This window comes from Anolis sagrei, chromosome 3 (genome assembly GCF_037176765.1).
Source record: "Anolis sagrei isolate rAnoSag1 chromosome 3, rAnoSag1.mat, whole genome shotgun sequence".
Lineage (NCBI taxonomy): Eukaryota > Metazoa > Chordata > Lepidosauria > Squamata > Dactyloidae > Anolis > Anolis sagrei.
The window spans coordinates 251,756,075-251,774,705 of NC_090023.1; the positions used below are offsets into that span (position 1 = coordinate 251,756,075).

Here is an 18,631-nt window from a genome sequence, read left to right on the forward strand (position 1 = left end):
TACCCTGTTCCTTTACCTACACTTCCACAGATACAACAAAAAGCTTTCCCTGTCTCTTTTCCCCCTCTACACATAAGCTCTACTTTCTAATCTTTTATTATTCTATCATCATCATTATTATTGATTGGGATACAGTATTTTTATTGGTTGTGGATGAATTTTGTACCCTATTTCTCCACCGGGACCTCCTACAGACACAACACAGACCTCTCCCAATTTCGTCTTTCCCTGTACACAGAAGCTTTCTTTCTGTATCTTTTTTTGTTCTGTTAACATCATGATTGTTATTGTCATCATTGGCTGGGGTGCATTATTCTATTACTGGTTGAGGTGCAGTTTGTACTTCGTTTCCCCACCCACACTCCCATAATCACAAACACAAAGCTTTCCCGGTTCTTCTTTCCCTCTGCACAGAAGCTTTTCTTCCCAGTTCTTTGGTAGCAAACCCAAAGCCTGGTTTCTTTCAAATGTTGTCCCATATAGGGGACCTTTTCATGGATTCAAGCCCAAGATTTTTTGGGTTGAGCCCAAATGGCTTCCCTTCCAGCATGACGAAGATGTCTGTCTCTTACTGTAACATATGTTTACATCTTTCCCGCACTCCTTGCCTGCTCTTTCATTCATATCCCCTTGTTGCACCGTGGTGTGACATGAATTTCTCCCATACAACACTTTATTGCTAAGTTTTTCCACAAAACCCAGATGGAGGTTTTCGGTAGCTGTTCTCAACACCTCTAAATGTAGAAGAATGTCTTCTTCTCAAAACACTTGAAATGTAGGCATGGTATATATGTTACTTTGAGAGTCTCCTACTTAGTGAAAATGAGAGTGTTTCTTCATTGCTGTGTTTTGTGGATCTTGCATGTTGTTAGTTAGTAAATGCCACCCTGTTGTTTGCAATAACAGTTTATCACCTTTTACCAGTTCTGCTAATCTTAGCACACTTGGCCACGTATACTATCATATGCATTCACAGCTTCTATATCAACCTTACATTCATGCACAGCCTCACACACTCTTCAAGAGCGTTTCTTCTTCGATGTTCCAGATGTAGTGAAACCACATCAATGAGTCACTTTTTCTGCAGTCAACTGCAGTAATTATTTTTGCTTTTCTCTAATGAGAGAGAGGTAATGTCATTTTCTAATTTAAAGCTTGTATTGTACATTCCTATATGGTTTGTGTTATATACGCCATGTATATGTGTGTGAGTTGTTAAATACATTACATCTCCAAAAGACTCTGGCCCTTTGAAGCTGTACTACATTTAATGTTTTAATAAGGAAATTTAGAACAGCATGTCCACCTGCTGACTTGATTAAATTAGAATATTGGAATGGGCACTTCCCCGAAGGAGGGTTTTATATGGGACATCTTTGATATGATACAGTAGGTAACAGAAATAATCCCTTGCCTTTTTTTTTACATTAAATACCATATGTCAACAAATAGGTCACAGTATTAGATTTCTAACATTAATAATTTTAATGTTATGCATGTTATCTCATTTTGTAAATGTAACAATAAGTACTACTATTGTTACATTTATTTATATCCTGTTTTTATCCCGAAAATCGCCAGTCAAGGTGGCTTTTAGTTTCAGACAAAATCCATCTAAAAATAAATAATGAATGGAATTAAATTATTGACAATTTTATTGTTAAACAATGTTTTTCCCCCTGTCAGAAAAGTAGAATCAGTGAAACCTAGATGGGATGATCTCCCTCTCCCTGCAGTAACTAGACTAGTCTTTGAAGATGGAGACATTTCTCAAGCGTCAGTTTCTGGCAATGCAGAGGGGTAGAGACAGGAGGCCTTTTCTCTTAGGTATATAATGGATTTAATCATATGTATATAATACACTACTCCCCCCCCCTTCTTATCCACAGGGGTATGTTCTAAGACCCTCCGTGGGTGCCTGAAATCATTAATGGTACTTATTCCTATATATATATATATATATATATATATATATATATACACACACACACACACACACACACACACACACACACACACTACTGTATGTTTTTCCATACCGATAATAAAGTTTAATTTATAAATTAGGCACATGAAGAGGTTAACAACATTAACTAATACTAAAAATAATAATTATAGCAGTATACTGTATAAAGATTAGGTGAATATATCGTGCCATTTAAAACATATGGATTCTTTATGTCTGGAAATTTCCGTTTAATATTTGGGCCATGGTTGACCATAGGTAGCTGAAACTGCAGAAAGCGAAACTACAGATAAGGAGATACTATTGCATAAATGTTGTTCTGTGTCTTCAAGTTATTTCCAACCTGAGGTGACCCTTAAGGCAAACCTATCACTAGGTTTTCTTGGTAAGATTTGTTTAGAGGACGGTTTCCCTTTTATTCCTCTGAGGCTAAAAGAGTGTGACTTTCCCAGTGTCACCTGTTTGGTTTCCATAGCTGAGCATTAATTCTATTTATTTATTTATTTACGTTATTTATATTCCATCCTTCCCACCCCACAGGGGACTCATGGCGGATTACAATGTACATATACATGGCAAACATTCAATGCTATAGACACACAACATATATAGACAGACACACAGAGGCTATTTAACTTTCCAGCTTTCATCAGGGTATTCTGGCCACCAGGGGAGCTGTCGATTCACTGTCCATTTGAGACACTGATGGAGTACTTCCTCATTCTTTGCTTGCTGGAGATTTTATGGTGTAAATTAGTTAAATTAGCCTCCCCACATTAGGGGTACCTAAATTTCCTATTTGACAGATGCAACTGTTTTTCGGGCTGCAAAGGTCGACAGCAAGCTACACACAATGGTTGGAAGCTCTCTCCGACCCAGGCTGGCTTTGAACTCATGACCTTTTGGTCAGTAGTGATCTTAATGCAGCTGACTCCCAACCAACTGTGCCACAGTCCTTGTCTCCAAAGTTACAACCCCACTGAAATAGCTATGCTAAGCTGTTGTTATCTCTGACTAAACAATGCAAGCGGTTTTCCAAACTTTTTCAGTGCATTGTGAATGAGCCATATATTTATGTTCCTCCTATCTTTTTTGAAAACATATTTCACCTATCTGATTTGTACTAGATATAATTTGTTGAACTGCAACAATTGGGAAATAGCAAAAACCCTCTAAACCTGTTCAAAGCTATTTTTTTCCCCAAAAAATGATATGGAGATTGATACTCACATTTTCTGAATTGTACATCACAGCTAATGCCTAGCATTAATGAGAAAGTAATTAAAAATAATACAGATAAGATACTCCCAAGTCATTGTTGGAAGATTATATTGACTAGTTCTGAAATAGATATCCTAATATTACAAATTCGGGGTTGGCCGTTGCTGAAAGGATTTATAAGGGGAATCTGGGACTTGAAATTTCATTCTGAAATTCATTCATAATGACCATCAGTTTTGTACTGCAGTAGGGCCACAGGAGAGGTGGTCATGTCAGCATGGCTTTTTCCTGTTCCGGGTTGTTGCATTTGCATAAATATTGGATTCAGAGGGTGCATTCTCTGAAAAATAAAAGCAGCATGCAGATCAGTATGATGCTTTTATTTTTCAGAGAGTGCACCCTCTGAATACCGCTTTCTTTTCAAGATCAGGCAACTCACTCAGTAATCACATTCCCTTAAAATGTAGGAGTCAGTTTTCAGGCAACACAGATTATGTTGGGGGATAGTTCCATCAGTGAATTATTGGATCTGCACTATGTGTGGAGCATGAATATATGCCTGTAGTAATTATGCTAATGAATGGGTGAAATGGTGGCATCATCATCCCCCCCCCCCCCCAATTTCTGTGTTGTACTTGCATAAATATGAATCTATACAGGTAGCAATATACTGTTAAGTGCAGATCTAAAGGTACTCATGCTACTATTCTTTCAGGGAATCAACAATCCAAATAAGGCCTAGTTATAAAATGGATTAAGCAATCTGCAATCTTTCTTTCCAGAAATGTGGAGCTGGCTGTAGTAGCAAGGTATTATTCTGAATAATCTGGAGATCTGAAAGATCCTATGAAACACATAATAGTCAGAAACCACTACCAAGTCTTCTACTTTTTCCAGCTCACTTTGGTTTCTACATATTTTATCTTATATAGAAATTGGTAATTAAGATGGATCAGTATATCTAATCACAGAAATAGAACATGGAACAGATTGACATGCTTCTCTTAAACAGTCTAAAATATGTGGAAAGGAAATTTCTAAAAGTATCAACTTCTAAATGCCAATTACTTTCTTTGTTTTGAGATAAAGTAATTATATTTACAGTAGTTGTTTGAGATCAATATTTTTTCTGTTGCATTCAGTCCCTCAAGCACATGTTATAGGTGGTCACTTAATTAGAAACTCACAGTCTATATGCATGAAGAATAAGCAGGAAAAACAGCTATTTTCCCATTATATGAAAAAGAGCCGGACTAATTCTAAGACCTAATGCATTAACAACACAGGCATATTTTATCCATACATCATAGTTACAATTCAAAGTCAGTAAGCATGAATGAAACCCAATTACTTCATTTTTAAATTATTATCTAAATGTACAAGGAATTGTCCCATTTCTCAAACCATTCCATGACAAAAATCAGGACTGCTATGATACATAGTATCATAGAATCAAAGAGTTGGAAGACACCTCATGGGCCATCCAGTCCAACCCCCTGCCAAGAAGCAGGAATATTGCATTCAAATCACCCCTGACAGATGGCCATCCAGCCATCTGCATGATTAGCACAAAATTCTTTATCTTTTTCTGACAGATAGATTAGGAATTGACTGTGGTTCCTAGCATAAATGCTTAAGGGTATTTAGGGATTTAAAAGTCAAGTTTTAAGATAGATGATTGCTGGTGAACACTGTGCTTTGGAACTGAACAATCATAATAATAGATAGCATTGTTCTCATTTCTTAACTGTTGAAAAAAAGGTTATGTCATTATTTAAGATGGGAGGACAGAGTGCAGCCCTACAAATGTTACACTGTAAATTCTGTATGCCCTAGCTGTCATAGCCAACTGTGACTACGAGTAATGCAAAAAGCTGTCACCCAACTTTAGAAGACCACACTTTTGTCAGCTCCAGTGTGAGACTACTTTTAAAAGTGAATTTGTTCACTAGAAATTTCATATTGCTGCAGAAATTAGAGTATAGAAACAACTGCAAATGATCTTTACTCTAAATCAGTGGCTTCATAAGTTACATCTTATTATAATTTTACAGTGGACAGTGAGAAGGAGGTAGAACAACATAATGATGTTTCCAGTTCACTGTTTCCCTGCCTCCTGCTCCCAGCATCTCTCTGCCTATATTTCTTAGGAAGCCCTGTGCAATGATACATTCAAATCAGGAACTTCTAGAATGAGGCAGTTTGCTTAGCTGTCAAGCTAGGCACCCCTCAAGTCAAATCTGTGTTATACTTTCAGCAAGACACTGGTTCAAGTCCTTGCAAATCAAGTTATACTGAATTGTTATCTGGTGCTCTGTCTTCTCTACTTCTGTCTGTAGAAAGCAGTCATACCTGGTCAGCTTCAGGCTATTCTCTGCTACCAAGGTTGTTGCGCTGCCTTCAAAGGAAAGTTTTAGGTCAATTTAATGTAGTTATCCATGCAGGTAACCAGCAAGCACAGTCTCTTCCTAAGAGGTTTTCTGTGCCCACTTCCTTACTTGTGAAAGTGAAATTTAGTGCTATTAGCATTGCAACTGGATTTAAATGGATTGAGATTTGAGTCAGTCAGATTTCTTAAATCTTGCATCCTATTTGGAAAAGGAAACAAAAGTTCAAATAAGTTAATTGAATATAATACATTCAATATTTTCAGTAGGATTACTTTAGTGAAGTGATATATAGCAGCTTGGACATATGTTTAACTCTAAAACAGGAAAACAAGAGGTTTCCGTTTAAAATTATCGAATTTATGCAATATTTGTGTGTTAAGTTTGTAAATCCAGTACATTTTCCACTTCTTCCTCTGGTGAGCTTCAATAATTACTATAGTATTATTTCCTAGCATGTTACACCAAAGAAGGTACAATAGTCAAATACTAAAGAAGAGACCATATAATCATGTTAACTTTTTAAAAGAGATGTATTATTGGGTTGTTGTATGTTTTTCGGGCTGTATGGCCATGTTCTAGAAGCATTCTTTTTTGACGTTTCACCTGCATCTATGGCAGGCATCCTCAGAGGTTGTGAGGTTATGAGATGTATTATTATCAATAAGTTGATTCTACTTAACCCGCTGGTGGTACAGCAGGTTAAACCATTGAGCTGCTGAACTTGCTGACCAAAAGGTCGGCAGTTCGAATCCAGGGAGCAGGGTAAGCTTCCGCTGTTAACTCCAGCTTCTGCTAACCTAGCAGTTTGAAAACATGCAAATGTGAGTAGATCAATAGGTACCACTTCTGTGGGAAGGTAATGGTGCTCCATGCAGTCATACTGGCCACATGAGCTTGGAGGTGTCTACTGACAATGCCGGCTCTTCAATTTAGAAATGAAGATGAGCACCATGACTAGACTTAATGTCAGGGGAAACCGTTGCCTTTACTTTTTATTTTACTTATTGTTAAATAATTCTGAGATCATAGCATCTGTCAACATTTTTGGGTGGGACCTAAGAGAAGCCTCCCACAGAATGGTAACACATCCAGGCATCCCTTGGGCAACCTCTCTGCAGACGGCTAATACTCTCACCAGAAGCGACTTGCAATTTCTCAAGTTGCTTCTGACATGATGAAAAATAAAACAAACATTTTTGGATTCCTTTTCAAAACTGTTGCTTTCACTCTGTTCATCTCTGACTATATATGTATGTTAGGTTTCTTGATTAAAAAGACCATGAATTCCTCTGTTAAATTGCTAACAAGAAAGATTTATCATTGAATATATGCACTTAAAATATGCAGATAATAATTGTACATTTATAATTCGATAGTGTACACAACAAATTGCCCCATTCTTTCCATACAAACAACATGTCTCAAAGACCACAGAAGCAGGTATTTTAAGCCTTAAAACCTTCCATGAATGGGCATGATAGAAATAATGGTGGTCTTAGTTTTTTACTTCTGTTGCGCCATTCCTCAACAGCCTCTAGCAAAAAGTTTGTAAAAACGACCAAGGTGAATATGTAAGAATTTAAGGATGTGCCAACATATTTCCCCATTTGCATAACACTACTTCCTTCCCAGCACTGTCCCACGCTCTGTAAAGTAGTGTTCAACTCATTTCTAGGATCTTCTGCTATTGTCTATTCAAAATACTAAGAGCAAATCTGCCTTAACTGATAATTATCTAGTTAAATACCAGGAGGTGTTCTTTTTCTTTCATTGGTTGATTACTGCCCAAAGTCTTCATGTGGGAATCTGAAGATGGGATTCCAGAAGATATGCCCCCATTTTGTCCGCAGCTTCCTCCAGATCTGTGTGGAAATGAGCTGGTTAGTAATTTTGTGAGCTGAGGGCAAGGGTGAGGGGTTTTGTGTCTTAGACTTTTTTGTGGATTTTTACTTTGTGTCATTCTGTAATAATGTTTGTCCTGAACTGAAGCATTGTTTCGCTTAACTCTAAATCACATGGAATTTCTGTCAATATCTGCTGTTTTAATTGCAAATAGCATTGTTGTTGTTACATCAGAGCAGATATGATACTGTAGTTCCAGATATAATTTATTGTGAATGCCTATAGAAAGAGGTTAATCCTTTGATTTCTGATCCAGCTCTGCTAGGGTGTGTCATCTATAATGTTTAATGTTCCTATGGATTTGCAGTCCTTAAATTGGACATTTTCATTGCAAATAACATTTGAGATGGAAATTCATGTGTTTATTTTTATGAGTTCTGTTTCTTTTAGTTGTTGAAGTCAAAAACACAAACATGCTTATTTACTTTACAATGTATGGCTTTTATTTCAACAATGTGGTTAGAACCTAAACATACATTTTGCTATTTCTTTATATTATTGGGCATCACTTTTAAACTGTAGTTTTACTGTATCTAAATCTAATGTAATTTGACTCTACTAACTGAATCTAAGCCCTGGTTTTTGCTGAGGTTATAAATCCATTTAAATGTATGCTGAGAGCTCACATGACAGAATGCCGTCCCATACAAAACAAAAAAGTCCCTTCTAAAGTTGGAGTAGGAGAAGAAATGCAGCCTATTTTTGAAGCCTAAATTGGTTCTAAATTTCTAAATTGATGGAATATTTTATTTTATTAGGTATAGAAGAATTTTCAGTTATGTATGTTCCTAGTAAAGTAGTAAAATTTGAGTTTGTTAATGCAGTGAGCATGAAGTGTGAGTGATAAATATTGTATATTCATTTTTTTTCTTTCCTACACCTATCTTTCTGTTGAAATGTAGATGATTTTTTGTTGTTTATTGTTAAAAGGCCATGGAACTTTGATAGTGCTATTTCAATAATAATAATAACAATAATTGCAACATGCTTATTTGGAAGTACATCCTGTACATCTCTGTAGAACCTACTGTCAGTTTGCTTAGGATTTTGTTGATGGCTTTTCCTGATATTGTAATACACAATGCATCAAAGAAGGTGAATGCTGTTTTGGCCTATAACAATAGAAGCATAGTTTTCGATTCAATTGTCCCAGTATAGTCTGTACTGCTCAGGCCTCATGACGTCCAGATCTTGGCACATCGTTATAAGAAGGATATAGTCAAGTTGGAGCTGATTCGAAGAAGGGCAACAAGGATAATAAGAGCAAAACCTTTGAAGAAACGTTGATGGAACTGGGCATGTTCAGCTTGATGAAGAGAAGACAGAGCGGCAACATGATTGCCCTCTCTAAATACCTCTAGGACTGCCACAAAAGGAGAGGGCAGGCCTTTTCTCTGCTTATATGGAGAATAGGACCAGGTCTCATGGTTTGAAGTTACAGGAGAGTAGATTTCATCTGAACCTTCTTGACAACAAGTGTGGTTTGGCAATGGAACTGATTGCCTAACAAGATAGTGGGGTTTCCTTGTCTGGATGTCTTCAAAAAGAGGCTGGATAACTACCTGCGGGGGATACTTTAACTCAGTGGTTCTCAACTTTCCTAATGCGTGACCCCTAACACAGTTGCTCATGTTGTGGTGGCCCCCAAACATAAAATTATTTTCGTTGCGACTTCATGAACTCTAATTTTGATACTGTTATGAATCATAAAGTAGATATCCTATATGCAGGATGTATTTTCATTCACTGGACCAAATTTGGCACAAATACCCAATACACCTAAATTTGAATAGTGGTGGGTTCGGGGTGGATTTTGTAATTTGGATTTGTAGTTGCTGGGATTTATAATTAACTTAATTAATTAAAAAGGACGGGATACAAATGCTCGAAATAAAATAAAGAAAATTAATAAATAAACTTGGCACACAGAACTCTCATGATCAAGAAACAATACTGGAAGGGTTTGGTGGGCATTGACCTGAGAGACACTCCTTATGATATGCAAAATAAAAAAAAATGTAAGGTTGTCATTTATATTATGATGTGCAAAACAGACAGTTTATGTTTGTCATTTTTATGTTCTGTTATGCAGAATAAGACAATTTATGGTTGTCATTTTATGTTACGATCTGCAGAATCATACAATTTATGGTTGTCACCAGCATGCCAAAGCAAACAACTTTTGCATAATAGGGAAAATAAGCATTTTATAACTGATGTGGCAACTTAATATATTGCCAGAAAGAGAAGAAATTTTATTTATTTATTATTTGAACTTATATGCCGCCACTCCCCTGGGGCTCGGAGCGGCTTACAAGAACAGGCTAAAATCGAACACAATCGAACAGAAATGCAGGATCAAGAAAAGCAAGGCGGAAGAGGAAAAATATTTGTTTATATGTTGTTGTTGTTGTTGTTTATTCATTCAGTTGCTTCTGACTCTTCGTGACCTCATGGACCAGCCCACGCCAGAGCTCCCTGTTGGCTGTCACCACCCCCAGCTCCTTCAATGTCAAGCCAGTCACTTCAAGGATGCCATCCATCCATCTTGCCCTTGGTCGGCCCCTCTTCCTTTGACCTTCCATTTTCCCCAGCATCATTGTCTTCTCTAAGCTTTCCTGTCTTCTCATGATGTGGCCAAAGTACTTAATCTTTGCCTCTAATATCTTTCCCTCCAATGAGCAGTCGGGCTTTATTTCCTGGAGTATGGACTAGTTTGCTCTTCTGGCGGTCCAAGGTACTCTCAGAATTTTTCTCAACACCACAGTTCAAAAGCATCTATCTTCCTTCATTCAGCCTTCCTTATGGCCCACCTCTCACATCTGTAGGTGACTAAGGGGAATACCATTGCTTTGACTATGCGGATCTTTGTTGCCAGTGTGATGTCTCTACTCTTCACTATCTTATCGATATTGGTTATTGCTCTCCTCCCAAGAAGTAATCGTCTTCTGATTTCCTGTCTGCAGTAATCTTTGCACCTAAAAATACAAAGTCTGTCACTGCCTCCATGTTTTCTCCCTCTATTTGCCAGTCAGTCCGGTTGCCAGAATCTTGGTTTTTGGATGTTTAACTGCAACCCAGCTTTTGCACTTTCTTCTTTTTTTTTCTTTTGTTTATATGTACAGAAGCAGAAATAATTACTATAAACTGAAGTACAGTATCTCTCATTATAGGCACAACTTTACTGGATCAGTGCCTGCATAGCCAGCTTTCCAGTGCTAATTCCTAAAGGACAATTCAAGGCCCCACTCTCTTCTCGCATGATTCTTTGGGTCTTAATCCTTCTTAAGGGCATACGCCGCGGCAATAAAAGCCGCAAAGAAAACTTTCTTTGCGGCCACTATTGCGTCTGCAAAAAACCGTCCGGCGGAGCTGTTTCGGGTTGTCAGAGGTCTTTTAACTCCCTCCACTTCAGGTGGGAGCCCTGACAATTCGACAGCGCGCTGTGAAGCATTTGCTCGGTTCTTCGCAGACAAAGTCGCTTTGATCCGCTCTGGGCTGGACGCCACATTAGATGCAGTCTCTGTGGATGTGACACAAGCACCTGCTTGTCCGATTTTGTTGGATTCTTTTCAGTTTGTGAAACCCGAGGATGTGGACAAGATACTTGGAGGAATGAGACCCACCACGTCCATCCTAGACCCCTGCCCATCCTGGCTTCTGAAGGAGGCCAGAGGGGGATTGGCCGAGTGGGTAACGGTGGTGGTTAATGCCTCCCTTCGGGAGGGCAAGATTCCAGCGAGCCTAAAACAGGCTGTTATAAAGCCGCTGTTGAAGAAACCATCACTTGACCCCACTAAATTGGACAACTTTCGGCCTGTTTCCAATCTTCCCTTCTTGGGCAAAGTCATGGAAAGCGTGGTGGCCTCACAACTCCAGGTATTCTTGGGAGACACGGATTATCTGGATCCGGCACAGTCTGGTTTCAGACCGGGACATGGTACCGAGACGGTCTTGGTCGCCTTAGTGGATGATCTGCGCCGGGAGCTAGACAGGGGGAGTGTGTCCCTGTTGGTGCTCCTGGACCTCTCAGCGGCCTTCGATACCGTCGACCACGGTATTCTTCTGGGGCGCCTTGCAGAGATGGGTCTTGGGGGCACTGCTCTGCAGTGGCTCCGGTCATTTCTGGAGGGTCGTACTCAGAAGGTGTTGCTGGGGGACACCTGTTCAGCGCCACAGCCGTTGACCTGTGGCGTTCCTCAGGGTTCCATCTTGTCCCCCTTGCTGTTTAACATCTACATGAAGCCGCTGGGTGAGATCATCCGGAGTTTCGGGGTGCGGTGTCACCTGTACGCAGATGATGTCCAACTCTGTCACTCCTTCCCACCTGCTACTAAGGAGGCCGTCGAAGTCCTGAACCGGTGCCTGGCCGCTGTAATGGTCTGGATGAGGGCGAACAAACTGAAACTAAATCCAGACAAGACAGAGGTACTCCTGGTCAGTCGCAAGGCCGAACAGGGTATAGGGTTACAGCCTGTGCTGGACGGGGTCGCACTCCCCTTGAAGGCGCAGGTTCGCAGCTTGGGTGTGACCCTGGACTCATCGTTGAGCCTGGACCCCCAGGTTTCAGCGGTGACCAGGGGAGCATTTGCACAGCTTAGGCTCGTGCGCCAGCTGCGCCCGTACCTTCGGAAGTCTGACTTGGCCATGGTGGTACACGCTTTGGTCACATCCCGCCTCGACTACTGCAACGCTCTCTACGTGGGGCTGCCCTTGAAGACGGCCCGGAAGCTGCAGCTAGTCCAACGCGCGGCAGCCATGTTGTTAACGGGAGCAGGACGCAGAGAGCATACAACGCCCCTGCTGTCCCAGCTCCACTGGCTGCCGATTCGCTACCGGGCCCAATTTAAGGTGGTGGTGTTATCCTACAAAGCCCTAAACGGTTCCGGCCCAAAATACCTTGCAGACCGCATCTCGGCCTACGAGCCCACGAGGGCCTTGAGATCATCCGGGGAGGCCCTTCTCTCGGTCCCGCCTGCCTCACAGGCACGTCTGGCGGGGACGAGAGAGCGGGCCTTCTCGGTGGTGGCCCCCCGGCTGTGGAACTCCCTCCCTGCTGATGTCAGACAGGCCCCCTCCCTCATGGCCTTTCGTAAGGGCCTGAAGACTTGGCTCTTCGAGCAGGCGCTCAACTAAGTGCTATGCTACGGGTAATGACAACCGGATTGAACTACGACGACGAGATTGACTATGATTCCATAAATATGACGCAGCGGATTTTTAGTATAAGTTGATGTATGTATTGTGATGTTAATTGTTGTTTGATTCTTTTGTAAAGTGTCCTTTGTACTGTACGCCGCCGCGAGTCGCCCTAGGGCTGAGAGCGGCGGCTAACAAATGCAAGAAATAAATAAATAAATAAATAAATTAATCAGACTTCTTACATTGGAGGGGTCTTCAAATAGAGTACCGCCTCATGTGAAATAGTGCACATGGGCATCCTGTTTGTTATAGAAGCATGACAGGTGATAAGCTGCTATATGTCTCGACATTTTAGATCCAGGGCTGCATTGAACACTGCAGTAACCCAAATGAGTTATTGAGATCAAATGCTTGTATTTCAAGAAAGGCCACTATTTCTCACCAGGCTACACTAGTAGAAGGCGCCCCTATGGCTACTGCTGTCTTTGGATAATTCAACAGCAGCAGAGTGTAAGGTTCATGACTAGACTAGGCAGTTTTTTTTCCTTCAAGGAAATGTTGCTCTAAGATTAGCAAACTCATATTTTCCCCCTCGCTTTCACCAAACTGAAAAATCCTCAGTGTGTGGTAAACAAGATATTATATTGTTTTATAGTTCTTAGTTTTATATATCTGAAAAGCTCATGTGCATTTTTCCTTGAATAAAAATACTTTAAACAAATCCTATGTGTTTCCAGTCTTTGAAGATTTTATGTCCAGATATCCAGCTTAATGGATATCTGTTATACAGGCGCTATCAAATACTGGAGGAAGTTTTAATATTTTGTCTGCTTTCTTACAATTAAATGGCTGCTATTCTGTGCTGCCATGTTAGGTTTCCCAATTCAAGGCAGAAGCCCAGAACACTGTCCCATTGCCATCAATCCATGCAAGCACCCAGTTTTCCATTGCAAAAATAGTTCACCCTGGGTGAAGGATACTTATCTCATGAAGATATACAATGGTTTTGTTCCAGAAATTTCACTTTTTTGTTTTGACATTGTTTATGCTTTTGAAAGTCTTTTCATAGTCTTGCGTGTGACAAGAATGTTAATTTTGTAATATTTATTTATTTACTATATTTGTATACCGCCTTTCTCAGCCCAGAGGCAACTCAAGGCAGTTCACAGGTGGCAACAATTCGATGCCACAAAAATTAAAAACAATGTAAACAGTCATGAATACTATTAAAACATTTAGCATATAGTATAAAAACAGTACAAAGCCAAAAAATATTATCATAAATGTCTTCTTACCTTTAAGTTGTTCAACGATTTCATATTTACCAGATTATACTGCATTAGTGAAAGCTTGCTCAAAAAGCCAGGTCAGAAGGGAGGGGGTCGCATTTATAATCCTTGACAGGACATTCCACAGCTGAGGGGCCACCACTGAGAAGGCTCAGTCTCTCGTCCCCACCAAACGCATCTGCAAAGGAGGTGGGACCAAGAGCAGGGCCTCCCCAGAAGATCTTAAGAGTCCTAGAGGTAAACAAGACCAAAACCGTTTAGGACTTTATAGGCTAAAGCCAGCACTTTGAATGGTGCCCGGTAGCAAACTGGCACCCAGTGGAGCTGGTGCAGCAGAGGAGTTGTGTGCTCCCTGAGCACTGCTCTCGTTAACAACCTGGCTGCCACCCGTTTGACCATTTAAAGCTTCCGAACAGTCTTCAAAGGCAACCCCACGTATGGTGCGTTGCAGTAGTCTATACAGGATGTAACCAGAGCGTGGACTACCGTGGCCAAATCAAACTTCCCAAGGTACAGGCGTATCTGGCGCACAAGTTTTAACTGTGCAAATGCTCCCCTGAGACCTGGGATTCCAGGCTCAGCAATGAATCCAGGATCACACCCAAGCGGCGAAATAAAAGCTTGATTGAATTAACTTAGAATTCTCTTAGTAATGAATATCTCAGTGGTAGATAACTAAACTATAGGTATGAATGAAGGTAATATATCTGAGGCAATGTGAAATATTTTGAAAACTGTGTTTATGATGCTTGATGTCAGAGGGCTTACTCAAATATGCAGTTCACGGCCTGATTAAGATACCTAAGAATGAAAGTAAATGTGTGAATTAGTCCTTAAGCAATGGATTGTATCCAGAAATGTTTATTCAGCAGCAGAAGAACACCATTTGTGATTTCCTACTCTCCTTGGATATTGTTGTTAGGTGTTCCTCCAGAACAGATGATGGGGGTAGTTTCAGGGAAGAGGAGAGGGAAGGGAACATATGCAACCAGGAGTCTTCTAATGTGACTCTATATGGATCTCAATGTCCTTTGCTTTGGAATGAACTATTTAAGTGTTGAACTCTAATTTTTAACCCCAAAGATTGCATGAATGCTTCCTTTCCACATTGTTTGTCGTGTTTATATTCTCTCCAGTCCAAGACTGGAAAATCTCTCATTGCAAACTTTAATTTCTTAACAATGGAATATTTGCAGCAGTACAGTAGATTGGTGAAATAAGACATTACATTGAAAAATACCTCAACTTTGAGCTTAAATTTTCATTTCTTCTGTATTTCTCTTACAGGAGGTGGGGGAGCCATTCAAAGAAGAAAAGGCTGTCGCTAAATACCTGCGGTTCAACTGTCCAACCAAGTCTACCAACATGATGGGTCACAGAGTTGATTATTTCATTGGTAAATTTTATTTTTACCTAAATAAGACAGTGTCACCTCAGGGAGTTATAATGTTTGGTGGATAAATAGTAGTGTTTCATTTATTTCCTTCCACATTGCTGCCATCAGTTCTAGAAACCTTTCTGAAATAATTATACAAGCAGTCCCCAAGTTACAAACAAGATAGATTCTCAACAGTCAACATTTGGAATGGCCCCGGTCTATGAGTTTGGATCATGTGATTTTAATATTTTTATTAGATGGTTTTAATGTTTATGTCCTCGTGACTAATTGTTGTTTTATATTTAATTATCTTATTGATTTTAATGCTCAGTTATATGTTTTGTTTAGATCTATGATTTGGTTTATATGTATGTAAGTCATTAATTTTTTCCATTATTTGTTGTAAACTGCTATAATCCCCCCTGGGGTGAGAAAAGCAATATATAAATACAGTAAGTAAATAAATAAACAATAAATAAATTCTGTAGGTTTGTTATTAAGTTGAATTTGTATGTAAATCAGAAGAGGTACATTTTTTAAAGTATAACTTCAGCCAAAAAACTATTTTAAAGTTTTGGATAGCACAGGGCAGGGTTAACACCTATGTGGTGTTTATTTTTCTGTCTGTGCTCCTGTTCTGAAAATTTCACCTCATGTTTTGTCCCTGTGATAATTGGATTTTGAAAAAATTGACTCGTTGTGGAAACAAGAATTTGGTGATAAAGCTACCCTTTTCCCTGTGATAATTCTTTCAGAAGTAAATTTCCCTTCATAAAGATAGATTTCTCTCACTTCCTGTTGTCTCACCTCCATTCTTAACTATGAGTCAGATGTTTGTAACTCGGGAATTGCCTGTAATGTAAAATTTCCATCAATAGGATGGCATCTTATGTTACTATTTTGAATATGTACAAATGCAAAGCTGGAAATGGTCAATTATTTGGATGTCTGAAATTTTATTTTATCCATAGGCATTCTGATTATTTTACTAACAATGCACAGAGTTATTGCCTAATACTTGGTGCTGACTCCTAACATTGCAAATCTTATCTGAAGATTATTCCATGAATATGTTTTATGCAGGAAACTCAAATAGACTCACCACTTACTTTTGCCAGTAATCTTCAAACCTTTGCTTCCACAATAATTTCCACACATTTTACATTGGTATTCAATTAATTTCTGAAATCCAGCCTAATTATCCATTTCACTTACACATCCTTCCACAGTTACCTTTTTGATCAAATCTCAGATAGAAAAAATGGAAGCTTCCTTAGCAACAGAAAATGGTTGACATTCAGAAGGCATGCTCTTTCTTCTAAAATGTATGTTCTTTCCATTTCTACCAGGCATTTGGTTTTGATAATCAGTTAAAGCAGGGTGCCACTTTATATTTACAGATCTTGGTAATGTCACTACTTCTTGTTCTGTTTTAATAATGATAAACAATTAGATCTTTGCACTATCAAGTTGAAACCAGCTAAGTGTACCATGACTTAAGTTGTTTGTTTGCTTTACTCAAATCTTTATTTGACCAAAAACATTGAAAGGATATATTTGAACACAGTTGAAGTTTTCTTATAAGAGTTGCAATATTATTTCAAGTTTTTCCTTTAGAAATCACTGAATGCAAAAAATTGAATGATCAGGTAGCATGAAAAAGCAATCACGTTCTTTCTTTCTCATAGTCTTTTGAGGCTTCTTACTTTCAACCATTCTTTCCTTAGCATCGAAAGCTGTGGATTGCCTTTTGGATTCTAAGTGGGCCAAAGCAAAGAAAGGAGAAGAAGCTCTCTTTACAACTCGAGAATCTGTGGTTGATTATTGCAACAGGTAGGAGATTGGCCATTCAAAGTTATTGGTTTTTAAAAGTTACTGTCAAATATTCCGATGCTTTCCAGGCATCTCTTAAGTAGACTTCTTTTCACAGTATTTCATTGGAAGAAACAGGATAGTTTGCATTGATTCCATCGATTCTCCAGTCCTTCGCATCATTTTCTATCTTGTTCTAAAGCAGGCCTCTTCAACCTGCCGCCCTTCAGCTGTTTTAGACTTCAGCTCCAAGAATTCCTGGCCATTGGACAAGCTGGCAAGGGCTTCTGGGTACTGTAGGCCCAAACATCTGGAGGGCTGCATGTTGAAGAGGCCTGATCCCTACTTTAACCTTTTCCCTTCCTGTGATGGTGGGCTCTGCTGAGTTTGAGCCCCTTTCAAGAATGGAAGAAGTTCTTCTGTTTTAGAAGGATGTTTCTGGATTGGTCATTATCCCTGAATAGAGTGCAGAAACAAGAGGCAAAGGATCCAACATAGTAACTGTTTTCCTACCATCTTTGAACAAGAAACCACATCCTCTTAAATCCCAGTCTCTTAGATAATTTCTGATTTTCAGATTCCTTCTTATGTTTATTTGAATATAAGTAGATACTTCCCCAATAACCAAGAACCTTTCATTATCATGGTTCTTGATTTTTTACTATTACAGCATGCATTCAGTTTAACGAGGACCTTGAGAGCGAAGGTGATGTGTATATTCTCTGCAGGTGGTCTGGTTCCAGTTTATTATTATTAATTGACACACAACATTATTTTACTCTATTTATTATTGTTATTGTTACATTTATTTTACTTTATTATTATTATAGATTAGTACACAGCAAACAAGATCACTATGCTGGCTTTTGTATTTGATCACACGTCAGACACTTCCCAAGTGCCTAGGACTGTGTGATGTATTGGCGAATAATGCATGCAGATCCAAGCAGAGTAGCCTTTTGCAGCTGATAGATGGTAATTTTGTCAACGCAAATTGTTTTTAAGTACAGGCCAAGGTTTTTAGGTACTGCCCCCAGTGTGCTGATCACCACTGGGACCACCTTTACTGGCTTGTGCCAGAGTCTTTGCAATTCTATCTTTAAACCCTTATTATTATTATTATTATTATTATTATTATTATTACTACTACTACTACTACTACTACTATGATTTTTCTCTCCACAAGGAGACTAAAAGCTACTTGCATTAAAAGCATTTCAATACAATTTAAAATCTACAAATGTACAAACATTAAAACAGAATTAATTATCAGTAGTGTTAAAAAAAATAGGCATAAATCTTGAATAAGGTAACTCTTAAAACCGGGTAAGTTACCACTGTTACCATAAGAATTTGAGGAAGAATTCACTGGGGATTAAGTGCGTTTAAATGTATTATTTGTTGATTTTTTTCATGATTGTTCTAGTGACTGCCAAGCTGAATATAGAATGAAAATTGGTACTTTGCTTAGTTACAGCCATAGTTTTGAATCTACATTACCATATAATTCCATTCTAGCAGTGAACCACCC

General features: G+C 39.1%; 1 protein-coding gene across 1 annotated transcript in view; it reads left to right on the forward strand.

Moving 5' to 3' along the window:
* Positions 1 to 18,631, forward strand: part of SEC62 (SEC62 homolog, preprotein translocation factor) — a 34,567-nt gene that overhangs the window by 3,219 nt on the left and 12,717 nt on the right. Inside the window, exons 2-3 of the mRNA XM_060767541.2 lie at positions 15,198 to 15,306; positions 17,016 to 17,121. Of these exons, the coding sequence (XP_060623524.1) occupies positions 15,198 to 15,306; positions 17,016 to 17,121 (215 nt within the window). The remainder of the gene's footprint in view (positions 1 to 15,197; positions 15,307 to 17,015; positions 17,122 to 18,631) is intronic.